The sequence below is a fragment of the Stegodyphus dumicola genome, chromosome 4 (genome assembly GCF_044657685.1).
Source record: "Stegodyphus dumicola isolate Sdum_Otavi_A_Nest chromosome 4, ASM4465768v1".
Classification (NCBI taxonomy): Eukaryota; Metazoa; Arthropoda; class Arachnida; order Araneae; family Eresidae; genus Stegodyphus; species Stegodyphus dumicola.
This window is the reverse complement of record NC_140771.1, coordinates 45,757,514-45,771,918: the sequence shown is the minus strand read 5'-3', so window position 1 is coordinate 45,771,918 and position 14,405 is coordinate 45,757,514. Positions and strand designations below refer to the sequence as shown.

The window sequence follows — 14,405 nt, the reverse complement described above, 5'->3', positions numbered from 1 at the left end:
AGAAACATTATTTGGTACTTTTCCGTTTTGCCGGGGCAAACGATGAAGACGCCAATAATGGTACAACTGATGCCAAACGTAATATCTTCCCTGGTAACCTTTTACGCTTTACTTTCAAAACAAGTCGCAGCTATTTCTTATCAGACTGATTGTTTCTTTCAATACTGGCATACAATTACATAGAATTTTTACCTAGATAGTTAAATTTTATGCTCTAAGACCACTCGCGGTAATTAAGTCAATTAGGATGCAATGAAACCGCTCACCCGAAAATATACAAAAGGCAAAATCAATATTAAATTCATCCATTCTAATGAGAATGCACTAGCGAAGTAAAGCAATGCGGTTTTACATATAATTTCTGAGTAAGCTATTCTTACAAATTGAAATAATTCTTGCATTTAAACTTGTATTCCAAAATAAGATTTAACTTGAAATTAATGTAGATAATTACTGATGGAATTAGTTTTTTGTAGCGTAGTTTATGTGAGATGAGATCACTTGGGGCCACGTGATACGAACCGGCGACTTAGGATGTTGAACCAAGAAAGCATGGTAAATTTTAAATTAATGTCTTTTTACAAATTTATTGTCTTTATTTACTGGCTTTTTTTTACAAAATTTTTAAACCATATTAAAATGTTTATGCCTTCAAAATAAAAAGTTCTTAGAACTAACATTTATTAACATTTTTTATGTGTATACTGTATGCTCTCGCCAACAAAGTCTTCTTGGCGAGATTTGCGCCGGTGAAACGGAAAAGTACCCATTATTTTTGTCAGACACTATACAACATCTTCAACTAAATTTAGTCTGTGGTGTACTTAAGCAAACTTAATACTCCAAATTCATAATATTCTATATTAACTGAACTCTAATAAGCATAACTTCTTCATTAGTCAAACTGATTGGCCCTCAAAAACAAAACTAACAGAATATTAATGTTTTCTTTTTTTTTAATAACTTGAAATAATCAATATGTCAAAATTTCTCTCAAATAATGTAAATTTAATTAGTTTTATTAATAAGCTAAATATTGTATCTAAATCATAAAGGTCATAACCACAAATCCCTTTATCAGAATCTTTAAATGCAAAGTAATTCACCCTCCTGTGGTTTGCTGGGTCATTAATCCTCCCTGATAGCACTTCTGCTCTCCTGAGTATTTAAAAATTCATTTTACAGACAATAGCAATTTATTTTAGAAACATAATCTATATTTTTATTTAAAATAAAATATAGCTCAACTATATAACATTTCATATATTTATAGCGTGCTTTAAAACTTTTAATATACTTTAAACAGTTAACTGAAAACATTTTGATCTTTACAGTAATCAAAAGATTGAAATGTTTTCAGTTAACTGCTTGCATTAATGCTTTTCTTTTACATTTGTGCTGTTGAAGAAAAAAATATTCCTAAATGCAAAATAAACCTTTTCATTATTATTTTCCAGTGGACACATACCATCCAAATCCCAAACAAAATAACACTATCATCAGTAAGGCTAAACAACGAATCTGCAAAATCATCTTTCCAGATAATTATGCTTAAAAGTTTAAAATAAGTTTATTTGGGTTACAGAGAAATTTAGTTCTGAATCACACATATTAATTTTTGCATATGCATTTAAGAGAATATGAAAAAATAATATTTTAACATAACACAAAACACTGCAAAACAATCTAGAAAATGAATGTGAGGGGGAAAAAAGCTAATTCATGATTTTAGCATAATGAAGTATGATTTCATGCCTCTATCAGTTTATATAACAATTTTCGGGTAGAGTTGACTTTAAGGCACCCCTTGTATTATGGCGAAGCTGTTGTTTGATTTATCGCCAAGTTGTTGTTTCATTTATGGTAGCCTGAGTAGTTGAATTTTATGGAAACCCTATTGTGACGTAATCGAGTGCATGATTCTGGGAAATTTTGAATCATGGGATGTTTTGTAAGCATTTTTGTGGTGTGTGTTAAAACCGTTTAGATGGATTTAAATGGGTTTATAAGAAGAAAGGTTCAGATGGTCACTATGTGAAGCATTCGATCAGAAAGAGTACCTGGTTTGAAAAAAGTCATTTGAGTACGATTTATATTTTGATTTTTACGTGGCTCTGAGTGTACGAAGCGAACTCGAAAATCATGGTAAGTGATTTGCTTTTGGTAGTGCTTAAATGTATAATATGTTTTTCCTTTTTTATGTTATTTTATTGTTTGATTTAAAATGTATTTCATCGAGATTAGATTATGTACTTTTTGTTTGCCTATATTGTAGAATTTGGTGCTCCTTTGACTTTTTAAGTGAAAATATATCGATGTATGCATGGGCAAAGTACATGGAATGTGTAATGCCATTTTTGTGCAATTCGGGGATTTTTTTTTAAAGTGAAAATAGGTCGACGTGTATATGGATAAAGTCAAAGGAGTGCGCAATGCCACTTTTGTGCAATTCGGAGGAGGGGGGGTAAGTGAAAATAAGTCGATGTTCACATGAATAACGAGTTTGTGCAATTCTTTGTCTTGTTATTTTAGCTTTGTGTAGCGGCCGCCTCTTTGCAAGCCAAAATAACGAGTCAAAGAATTGCACACAATCAGTATCCATGTACCGCCAAAAATCGCCAAGGAGTACCCTAAACTATACTTTTACCCAATTTTCTGATTTAAATATTTAACTAAAAGTATGAATTTCCTGATTTTGATTATGTCTGAACATTTATGTATCAAAATAATTTTCATTGTGATTGCCAAACAGTTGCAATAGAATAATATTTTAAATTAAAAGTACTCCAAACTGATGTGATATTACAATCATTCCAAGTGCTTCAAACCCTTTAACAATCCAGATGTGCTATCACCTCTAATCACCTATTCAAATGGTGATGTAAGACTACTTTCCTTTTTTAATCTCATAAATTCATATGTCACTACTTCTTTTCTCTACAAAAGAAAGGCCAAAAATATTCCTTTACAAGAAGGAGCAAATTAGACAAGTGTATTTCAAGTAAGAATATAACCATTTACTTCCACTGGTATTAATTAAAACAGTATCTGAAATTTAGCTTTAAGAGTACACAATGCATTCATATTTAATTTCATGATTTCTAAAAATTATTCAAATATGTTCCTACCAAAATTCAAACATTAATATAGATGTATTAACATTTTGCTTTAAATAAATTTACATGTATTTATGCATAATATTCTTTCTTAATAGAATTTGCCAAAAAGTCTCATTAACTCTCCTTTCCTCAGTTTCACCTTAACTGAAATTTAGAAACATAGTTTTAAAATTTAGCATTTAGAAAAAGGGGTCTGCAAAAAAGGAAAGATGTTACTCTGTATTCATGTCATAAAACAGCAACTATACATAAAAAAAGTTTTATACAAGTTCATTTTCGATGCTCACTGAAATAAAGTACACAGGCTGAACAAAATAATATGAACGTCTTGGAAGTCGATGTTGTTTCTTTCTTTAACAAAGGATAAGATCAACACCTGCCTTTAAAAGGGCTTCTAACTGGAATGTATAATTTATGAACTTCCTCCAGTGAAGTAAATATATCACTATTCTTTTCAAAAAGCTGCCAACTGCTTCAAAGCTAGAAGATATTCAATTCTTTGACATTTTTTTTCAGCAATTCACAGATGTTCAATTGAGTCTGATTTGAATATGACTGATAATGAAATTAATCCTATCATTCAGTAAAAGGAATCTACGTCCTTCATATAGGCACTTTATCAACTTGCAAAATATCTGGAGAAAAAGTCTGTCCTACAGATGGAATCTGACAAATTGTATCAGCTAAAATAATCATACATTCTTTAGTGAAAACTGCAACAATTTAAATAAGACGGCAAGCTGAAAGGAAGACATGGTCTTGTCAGATCATTAGAGACCAATGCTTAATTTTAAACATCACAGAAACTACCTACATTTTTGGCAGCTGACTGCAGATGCAGTATTGTAAGCCTTCTTGAAGGTTTCCCACACAAAATTTTCAGTTTGGAAGTAATAAAATTAATTAGTCATTAAAATAAATTTTTTCCCACTCATTATACACTGCATACATATCTTTTTTAGTATATCAGCATTCATTTATTATGCTAAATACTTAGCAATAGCAGATCTGTCATAGATAAAATATTCATGAAGTTTTCTACAGATTGCATTTCTATGGAGGCCCTCCCTGTACTAGGAAAAAAATCTGTGACTATTCATTCATCTTTAACAATTAATTGTGACTTTTGATTGAGTTTTTTTTTTTTTTTTTCTTTCCGTAGATTACATTTTGATGTATTTTCTTACGCAGTGTAACTATGTAGATTAGTGGCTCCCAACCTTTTTTCTTTCACATGCCCATTAACGAGACAAACATTTCACGTACCCCTTAATGTCACAGACCAATTATTAAGCACCCTAATCTCCTTCTTAAGAACCTGTACCCCCTAGCATTTAGTACTCTCACAATGCTTTATTTTAATACCATAAAATTAATAAACTGAAGTGAATAAAGTCAGAAATGTATAAGCTGTTCTTTTTCAGAGAATGTTAATTTTGAGACTTTTTTTAATTGAATTTTGAGAGGATCTAAAATCTAATTGTCCTTCTCACTTCATTTGGGTAAGTAATGTTTGAAAGATCTTTGAATGCCTTTTAAGGATGTTGCTAACGATCTCTTTGACTTTGTTTGTAAATTAAGGCTAATTTTTCTGACAAGAATTTGTACAATATCTTAAATATTTCAGTGTCTCTAATTTTTTTAATATTTTTAATGAATGATTCCCAGAAATACAACTTTTTGAGCATCCTGAGTAAAGAATCAGTTTTGTCAGACACTTTGAAAGCAGTTATAGAACTGAACAGTTATGTAAGTTTTTGAAGCCATTCATCACAAGAATTTTTTAAGTTCATTTGAAATGGATAGTCGTCCAAAACATGCTTGAGACAAACACCAAATCAAAACTATTTGTGACAAGTAGTTCTGTCCTGTGCAAAGATCTACTTTTTAATTATTTATCCATTTTTTATATAAACAACACTTAACAATTTGTATCTTTAAAAAACTACAAATCAAAGCTCTAGTCTCAAACCAGTTTGCATATCACAATTTTAAAAAAGAAAGCTACATAAGTGACTTGATTATTCACTAAATGCTGAAAATACAGTCACCGCATGTAGTACGATGTGACATAACGAAGAAGGGAACGGCAACATTTGATGCACACCTAATATGACAAGTGTGGGTGGGACTAGCTACATTACACTTAAAATGCATTTAAAATAGTAACAGTCACATCAAAATTAGTCAAACTGATTTTCTTTCTAATTAATGCTAAATATAAATTTTCTGAAGTTTAGAACTGCCGATGTAGACAATTACTCTTAACTTGAAAATATGACTATTTAAAATCTTAAAAAATAAAAAAATGCTTTTTATTGTACTGTTTATAATGAAGATTTTCAAAATTTAGACAAGCCATTCACCTGTACACACCCACAGCTGGCTTAACCATTGCAAATTAAATACATGCTTAGGGCATTAACGAAAAGGAGACACCGTAAAAATTTCCCATTTCTGATCTTACTATGAAATATATAGTGCAAATAAACTAAAATCCAGAAAGAAGAAACAGGGAGAGGCATAAATTTATGTAGGGGACATCAAAATTTTTTAAGTGCTTCTAAAAATCTTAATCCATCCCTGTGGACATCCTTTACAAAATTTTAATAAACAATACTAGGAATACAGCGGAATGCAGATCAAAATGACCTAACAAGGAAATACAAACAAATGTCTAAAATGATTCAATTTTGCATTCATTTTAAAAGCTTTTATTAATATAATTATTATCGTCAACAACAATTAAATATTGATCTTCCATGTCCTTTGTTAATACCACAGTAAAATTCTGAAAATTATTAAAGGAACATGTTCAAAATCATACATTTATAAAACAGTTATACCAGTAAGTTTAAGTGAGTTAAATCACTAGCAGGACTTGAAGGATTATTTAATTTCCAATAATTATCAGTATTAAAAAGTGCACTTTACTACCATACGTCCACTGTAAATTTCTGGAAATTATTAAAGGAACATGTTCGAAATCATACATTTAAAAAAAAGTTATACCAGTAAGTTTAAGTGAGTTAAATCACTATCAAGATTTGAAGGATTATTTAATTTCCAGTCATTATCAATATTAAAAAGTGCACTTCAATACAAATTTAACAAGATAATTTTAAATCCTAAATGGATGGGGTCGAAGAGCAGTATTTTCACAAAATAATAAATCGCAAGAATTTACAATAGATAGCCATTTAATTAATGAATGATAGCAATTTATTATATATAGGAATTAATGACTGATAGCAATTTAATTTATTATATATAGCAATTAAAAAATTTAGTCTGAGAACTTCAGTTAAATTCCTTTGTTTATTAAAAATTATATTAGGTATTATTAAAAAGTCAAATTCATCATTATAGAAAGAAATATTAAAATAATGGACTCCTTTTTTCATGCCATAGGCAACAGAGAAATACGGTCAAGCTTAAATGATTGCTGGGGGGGTTAAACTTTTTGTAAATATAACAAATTACAGTATAATTAAAATAACTATTATTACGGAATTTTTCAGCAAACTATTAATGCTAGAATACAAGTATGAAAAAAAAAAAATTGATAGTGCACAAGTTTAAGACATTTTAAAAATACAGGCTACGTGAAAAAGTTTCCTCACTTCATGAAATTACATCAAAATTTTACAATTTCCATATTTTTATGAACAGAATAATATCCTTTTCTTTACTTACTTAGCGGTACATAAATTCACATAATATTAGAGAAGAGCTTGACGGATATACGATAAATACACAGCATATTTTGCTGGAATGTCATGACTGATGATAAGGAAGTATTTTTGTAAATATTTGCTCAAAGATATATATATATATGTACCATATTTTAACAAACATATTATAACTCAGAAACATTTCTGAACCTTTAACACGTACATTAAATAAGCGCGAGATCAGGTACAATATAAAAAAACTCGACTTGCAACGATCGAAAACGTTCATTAGCATACCAAAGTGTTTCGTAATAATAATCAAACAATGTTAATTGGGGTCACTTCGTTCAACTTACCTGCTCGTCATCTTCAGCAGGAGAGGTTCTTCTTCCAAAAATCATTGAATATGAGTTACGAAAACGACTAATAGCCTGATTCAGGGGAATGTTAGGCATGCGAGATTCCTGGAGTGGTACGGCAAACAAGAAAATAATTTCATTTAATCCTTAAACACAGCTCGACATCATTTGAATCCGTATTTATTTCAGATCCGATCAAAAGCACATTATAAATCGAAAATATCTCCGAAAACGATTTTTTGATGGAGGAAGCACATGCGTTTCCCAAAGAACAGAATAGGTTACACTCATGAACCATGAAATAAGCAAATTATACAAATGATGGGATCCACACGTCGCAACCAAACCGTCAGAAAAAAGTATGCGATCTACACGCGGTTTAGGTTTGTATGATGCGCAGAGAGGAAGCGCAGCTGTCTGATGTTGTGATCGCGCCAACAGCAGACGACAGTCGCCAAATCGGTGACTTCCATGTAAGAGCGTTCTATTTTTTTTTTTTTTTTTTCACCTTTTCCCACCTGCGCGTTCTGTTTCATGCATCTCCAAAAATAATGAAATGAGAAAAAAAAAAAAAAAAGAATTTTAAAAAAAGTCTGAAAGGTTTCAGATTTTAAATTACGTCCAAAGGAGGCGTTTTTTTAATGTTTTGTGTGTTACCTTTATTTATTAATGTTCTTTGCACTTAAACCATAAAATTCAGTTCAGTAGAAATGTCCCAAAATAATTTTTAAATGAGCATATCTTTAGAATTTCCAATACACAGTTCCGCGCCCGCTGGAGATAAAAAAAGTTTTTTTTTTTTTTTCCCCGTCGTAGAGTGTTGCCATTGCTCGCTTTCAAATACTTGAGTTTGTTAATCAAAAATTCGTTTTTTGATTAACAAACTCAAGGATTTGAAAGCGAGTTCCGAAAAAGTCTTACAAAATATGAAATCGATAATGAATTCCAAATTTCAAATTTGGTCCTCCACATGCCCACATTCGTAGGAGGATTACGTCATTCAAAATTTGAAGGCTCTATGTACAGTTGTTTTATCACAATGCGAGAAATATACAAACATTTATGCAGAATTTTCATTATTTAATTTCTTCAAATATAATGTAGGACTCTACCATTTGGTGGCAACAGTTTGAAAAGTAAAACGGACATTTATAGTGATTCAACGCAAAATCGCAAAACGAAAACAATAGTCCTTCAGGGACAAAGCCCCTTTGGACTAAAAAGAAAATCTGAAGAGTTTCAGATTTTAAATTACGTCCTAAGGGCGCGTTTTTTTAATATTTTGTGTTACCGTTATTTATTAAGTATCATGTTTTTTGCGCTTAATTTATAAAATTCAGTTCAAGAGCAATATCGTAAAATAATTTTAAATTGAGCATATATTTAGAGTTTCCGATGCACAGTCTCGCGCGCTGTAGATAAAAATGTTTTTTCTGTACAATGTTGCCATTGCTCGCTTTGAAATCCTTGAGTTTGTTAACCAAAAATTCGTTAAAGGTTTACAAAATATGAAATCGGTAATAAAACAAAATCCACATTTCAAATTTGGACTTCCAGATGCCCATATTCGCAGTAGGATTCCGTCATTCAAAATTTGATGGCTCTGGGTGCCGTTGTTTTATCTCAATGCGAGAAACATATATACATTTATGCAGATTCTTCATCATTTAATTTCTTCAAATATAATACAGAGTGATAATATTTGGTGGCAACAGTTTGAAAAGGGAAACGAACATTCAAAGTGATTGGATGCAAAATCGCAAAACGAAAACAATAGTCCCTCAGAGACAAAGCCCCTTTGCACTAAAAATTACATAAAGTCAAAATTATTGTTAGTTAATGTCGGAAAGGGACTTCAGACTATGGGAAGGAAAACTAATGTTCTTAACCGTCTTTAGATAATAAATGCATACGTTTTTAAACAAACTGAAATCCCATTTTCCAAAATATACTTTTGAATTCTTAAGATTATTAGTCCAAAGGGACAATTTGCCCAGAAGAACTATTAATTTCGTTTTGGCATTTTCCGTTGCTTCTGTAAATGTCGGTTCACTTTTCAAATTGCTGCCCCAAATATTAGAGCTCTGCATTACATTTAAAGAAATTAATTAATGAAGAATCTGCATGAATGTAGGTATGTTTCTCGCAGTGTTAAAAAACAACGGTACTTTAGAGACATCAAATTTTGAATAACGTAATCCTCCACCGAATATGGGCATCCAGAAGCCCTAATTTGAAATTTGGGATTTGTTATATTATCTATTTCATATTTTGTAAAATTTTAACTAATTTTTTATTAACAAACTCAACGATTTCAAAATGAGCAATGGCAACACTGTACGGCAATATGCTCATTTTAAAATTATTTTGCGATATTACTTTTGAACCGAATTTTATGGTTAAGTGCGAAGAATATGATATTTAATAAATAAAAGTAACACAGAAAACGTTAAAAAAAAACGCCCCTTTGGACGTAATGTAAAATCTGAAAGCTTTCAGAATTTTTTTTCAATTTATTTCGAAATTAATAATAATTATTTAATGTATAATTAGGATTTTTAGAAAAGTATGATAAAGGCAACTATAATATTTCATTAATAAATATTCCTTTAACGGTATTTTTTATCGTGCTTATTTATGAAGTCTGGTTAAAAAATATCTTGAAAATTTCTCTGAACAAAAATAATTTAAGAAACATACATTACATTAGCAATTTTCTATTCTAACCACCTTCGTAATTTCTTTAACATTTATCATTGCATCGATTCATCGACAGAAATAGCATTACTTTTAATGTATTCAGTATTAACATGTCCAACAAAAAGACGTCACTGAGTATATTAATATATCATTCTTCAAAATTACATACTCATTAAACAAATTAATTTAAATCCGATCCGAACAAGTATGGCTGGAGTAGCGCGAGAAGCGCGCTGTTTCCAGCTCATGAGGAGAGCCAGTAGGCACATGACGGTAGGAAGTCTGACGTGGTAGGAGTTAAGAGCATGAGGTGAGGCAGAAAATTAATTTAAAATGTATTATTTTGTGTTTGCTTAGTCTTTTTTAATAAAAATACTGGTTGACATTAAAAAAATTGAGATCCTTAATAAGTGGTCCTAATGAATCTTGCATGTTTGTTACCATGACTGTATTCAGAGTAGTTTTCTGTTCCGTAAAAGGACATACATACGCTAATCTACATATAGCTACGCTAGCTTTCTAGTGTGTAAAATTACCCATATATGCCAAGGTGTAATCTGCGCTAATTAAACATGTTAATAAATATTATTAACTCTAAAAACATCTTTAAAAGAGTATTTCTAATTTATCCGGAACGTTAGCCATTTATTATTATCCCATTACCTCGCAATTGTCATCCTTGAGTAAGACATAAAATTCTTTTATCTTCCGCGCATTCTGAAAGAACAGGTCCTAGAACATTGGCATTTAGAATGACGTAAAAGAATTTAATTATTTTTTTTTTCAGATCTTGAATAATCTTTCACAAATTAAGAGATTGAAAAGCAATAAACCAGCTCTTTAACAATTCAGATCTTTATTTATGGTTTAATAATAGATATAATTAAAATGCATTTAATTTATAATGCATCCAGTTGATAATTATGAAAATTTAACTTGATATTTGTTCGTTACCTAATACATCATCAAGCCACCTGCGACCGAGTGTTAAAAGCTGCTGAACGCTGGTAGTTCGGTCTGGGGTTCGATTGAATGCATGTCCGTTTTATCCATGTGTAACGTGGATATGAGCCAGTTTCCCTTAAAAAAGTCCTCCACGGGTCATCTCTTCCATTCCGTGCAGTGCCTAATAGCGAAATACGTAACAAAATTTGACAAAACAAAATTAATCTGAAAGCTTTTGAACGTTTTTTGAACATTTTGTGTGTTACCTTTATTTATCAAATATGATGTTCTTCGCATTTAAACCACATAAAATTAAATTCAACAGCAGTATCACAAAATATTTAACAGCATCATCTATACTATTAAGATCTGTGCGCGTTGTGATGCTTCTTTGGCGATATGAAGCAACTCCAATGATGGAACACAGCAATAACTTTTATTTAACACTCAAAAATGGCGACATACAAACAAGAAGAGAAAACATATTCTAACATTTAAAAATAAATTACATTCTTCGTGCGAGAGTCGCACGTGGCACTCGAGTCTGATTTCAAATATTGCCATTCACAAATACCTTAATGTTCATCTATTTAAATTATTTAAACTACAAGATTTTAATATTATTTAAAGCTGTTACAGCGTCTGTCTGTCTGTTATTTTTTCCCCTTCTTCTCCCCCAGCAAGATGAGGTCTTGAGTTTCGAGAGAAGTACTCCTAGATTTCGAAAATTCGTGAGAAACCATTTCGACTATTCTCATCTCCATACGACTTTAATTACACGAGATATTAATTAAAAACTCTGAAAACACTAATTTTCGCACTCATTTTTTCGAGTGACAACAGTCTCGCACACTGGCGATAAAAATCTGCGCTATTTCGAAAAGTGTTGCCATTACTCACTTTCATATCGTTCAAGTCGTAGAGTTTGTTAATAAAAAATTTGTTAATTTTACAAAATAAGAAGTAATAAAAAAAATCTGAGAGCTTTCAGATTTTACATTACGCCCAAAGGGCTTTTTCAATTCAACATCAAAATCGCAAAATAATTTTAAAATGAGCCTGTCTTTAGAATTTCCGATACAAAGTCTCGCGCTCTGCAGACAGTTTTTTTTTTTTTTTTTTTTTTCCTTGTGTATGTGTGTGTTTTGGAATTGCTCGCTTTGAAATAGTTGAGTTTGTTAATAAAAAATTCGTTAAAGTGTTACAAAATATGAAATCGATAATAAAACAAATTCCAAATTTGGGCTTCCAGATTCCCATATACGGTGGAGATTTACGTCATTCAAAATTTGATAGATCTAGGTGCCGTTGTTTTATCACAATGCGAGAAACGTACATATTTATGCAGATATTTCGTTACTTAATTTCTTTAAATATAACACATTGCGATAATATTTGGTGACAATAATTTGAAAAGTGATTCGCCGTTTATAGTGAATTGACGCAAAATGTCAAAAACGAAATTAATAGCCTTTCTAGGCTAACGCATCTTGGGCTAAAAAGTCATATAAAAAGAAAATCTGAAAGCCTTCAGATTTTATATTACACCCAAAAGACCTTTTTTTACGTTTTGTGTGTTACTTTTATTTATTAAGTATCATATTCTTATCACTTAAAACACGTAAAATTCAATTCAACAGAAATATTACAAAATATTTAAAAACAGTGTATGTTTAGAATTTCCGATACACAGTCTCGCGTGCTGGAGGTAATTTTTTTTTTTTTTCACGTATATTGTTGCCATTGCTCTCTTTGAAATTTTTCAGTTTGTTAATCAAAATTTCGTTAAAGTTTTACAACATTTGAAATAGTTAATAAAACAAATTCGGAATTAAAAATTGGGGCTTCATCTGGCTTTTAAATGTACCGGAAATATGTCTGAAGAGAACACCAAAAGTTAAATTTAAAAACTCCACACAATTTTACTCTGCAGAACAACTTCATAAAAAAAACTTAAAAAATATATATATTACATATAAAAAAATTACAATGAAATAAGCAATATTCCTTAATACAAATATTAATTATTCCAATAAATAAATTAACCAACTGCCTTCGCTCAACAAACGTCCAGTATCCAAGAGAAACATTAAATTTAGAAACTGCGCGGAATTATCGCCCTCATTTTTCCAAGTGGCAACAGTGCTGATTTTCAGCAGTCCAGTACACAACTGAATGAAAAGCTATTGCCAAAACCACATGTCTGAATGAAATAATTCAAAATAATGCAATAAAATCAAAAAGATAAAATTTAAAAAAAAATCTGATTCGAATTTAAAAAAGTCGCTTCGAGGTGCACTGACTCTTGTCTACATGCACGTATCTACCAAATTTCGTAGCATTGGGTCTATTAGCTTATGCACAGCACGAACGAAAAGACACACAGACTATTTCTTTTATTATATGTAGAGATTTAAATCATGGCGTCATACGCATACCAGAAGTGCCAAAAGTTTCTATTTCCTGGTTCTGAATTGCTTTTATTATTTTCTTTTCAGGTGTACATAAACTTTTTAATTTTGTTTGCCGCAGACCGCTATTATCTTCAAAATTTCCGGCAGTCTGGAACGCTGGAGACATTTTTTTTTTTTTTTTTTTCCGTACAGTGTTGCCATTGTTGCTTTGAAATCGTTGAGTTTGTTAACTAAAAATTAGTTAAAGTTGTACAAAATAGGAAATAAGTAATAAAACAAATTCGAAATTCAAAATTCGGGTTTTCAAGTGCCATGTTCTGAGGAAGGATTACGTAGTTTAAAATTTGATGGCTATAGGTACCGTTGTTTTTTCACAATGAGAAAAACATATATACGCTCATTTGATGATAACATTTCGAAAAGTGATTCTGACTTTTAGAGTGATTCAAAGCAAAATACCGTTTCGAGACTAATTCCCTTTCTGAGTGTTTTTCATGTTGGATGAGTCCCGCCTGGGATCTGTGCATTTATTTCTACCTGCAGCGCATTCCAAGCTGTGAGAACAACCCCTTATGTTACTGTAGCTTTACTGCTGTACTGTCTGTCTACCTGAAGAATAACCCCGTCACAGTGTCTGGCGGGTAGCTGTGGCTATAGCAACAGGGCTGGTATATTTCAAATAATGCCAAACCATGGATTGCTTAACTGTTACTTTGTTTTTGGCGATTGTTGGCTGTAGGAAAAAGAGTTTATCATTCGTCTTCAAGACACCCCTACGGAAAATATGGTCAAGGCTCGTTTCTACGGCAACAGACAGCTGCAGACTAACTGGCGAGAGCTTTTCTTGTGATAGACAGATTGTATACGGAAAGCCCAGTACAAAGAATTTGTCAGGATTTTGTTTTCCCTACAGATTCTTTGTCAGTACTGGGCGCATCTGCAGCCTGGGCGTCAGCGTCAGCCTCAAATGCAGACTTCCACAAACTTCAGGTAGTACTGAATAAAATTCTGAGAAGGATTGTAAGTATTCATTACCTGGTTAGAAACAAACTGATCCATGATACCTTAACAAATAGACCTTATAGTGGATCACATTGCTAAACTTAACAAGCGCTTCTTTAAACGTGAACTCAGCTGTGATGCTGAAAAATTTTTAGAAGTTCTTATCTACCAAATCATTTCGGAAAATAACTT

General features: G+C 31.3%; 1 protein-coding gene across 3 annotated transcripts in view; it reads right to left on the bottom strand.

Moving 5' to 3' along the window:
- The window catches only part of LOC118205744 (uncharacterized), a 193,401-nt gene that overhangs the window by 58,305 nt on the left and 120,691 nt on the right, over positions 1 to 14,405 (bottom strand). For 2 of the 3 annotated variants that reach the window (XM_085814796.1, XM_085814797.1), the window contains exon 1: positions 7,150 to 7,517. The exons of the other annotated variant lie outside the window; for it this stretch is intronic. In XM_085814796.1, the coding sequence (XP_085670922.1) occupies positions 7,150 to 7,248 (99 nt within the window). In that variant the 5' untranslated portion in view covers positions 7,249 to 7,517. Of the gene's footprint in view, positions 1 to 7,149; positions 7,518 to 14,405 lie in introns of those variants that run through there. 3 annotated transcript variants of the gene reach the window in all.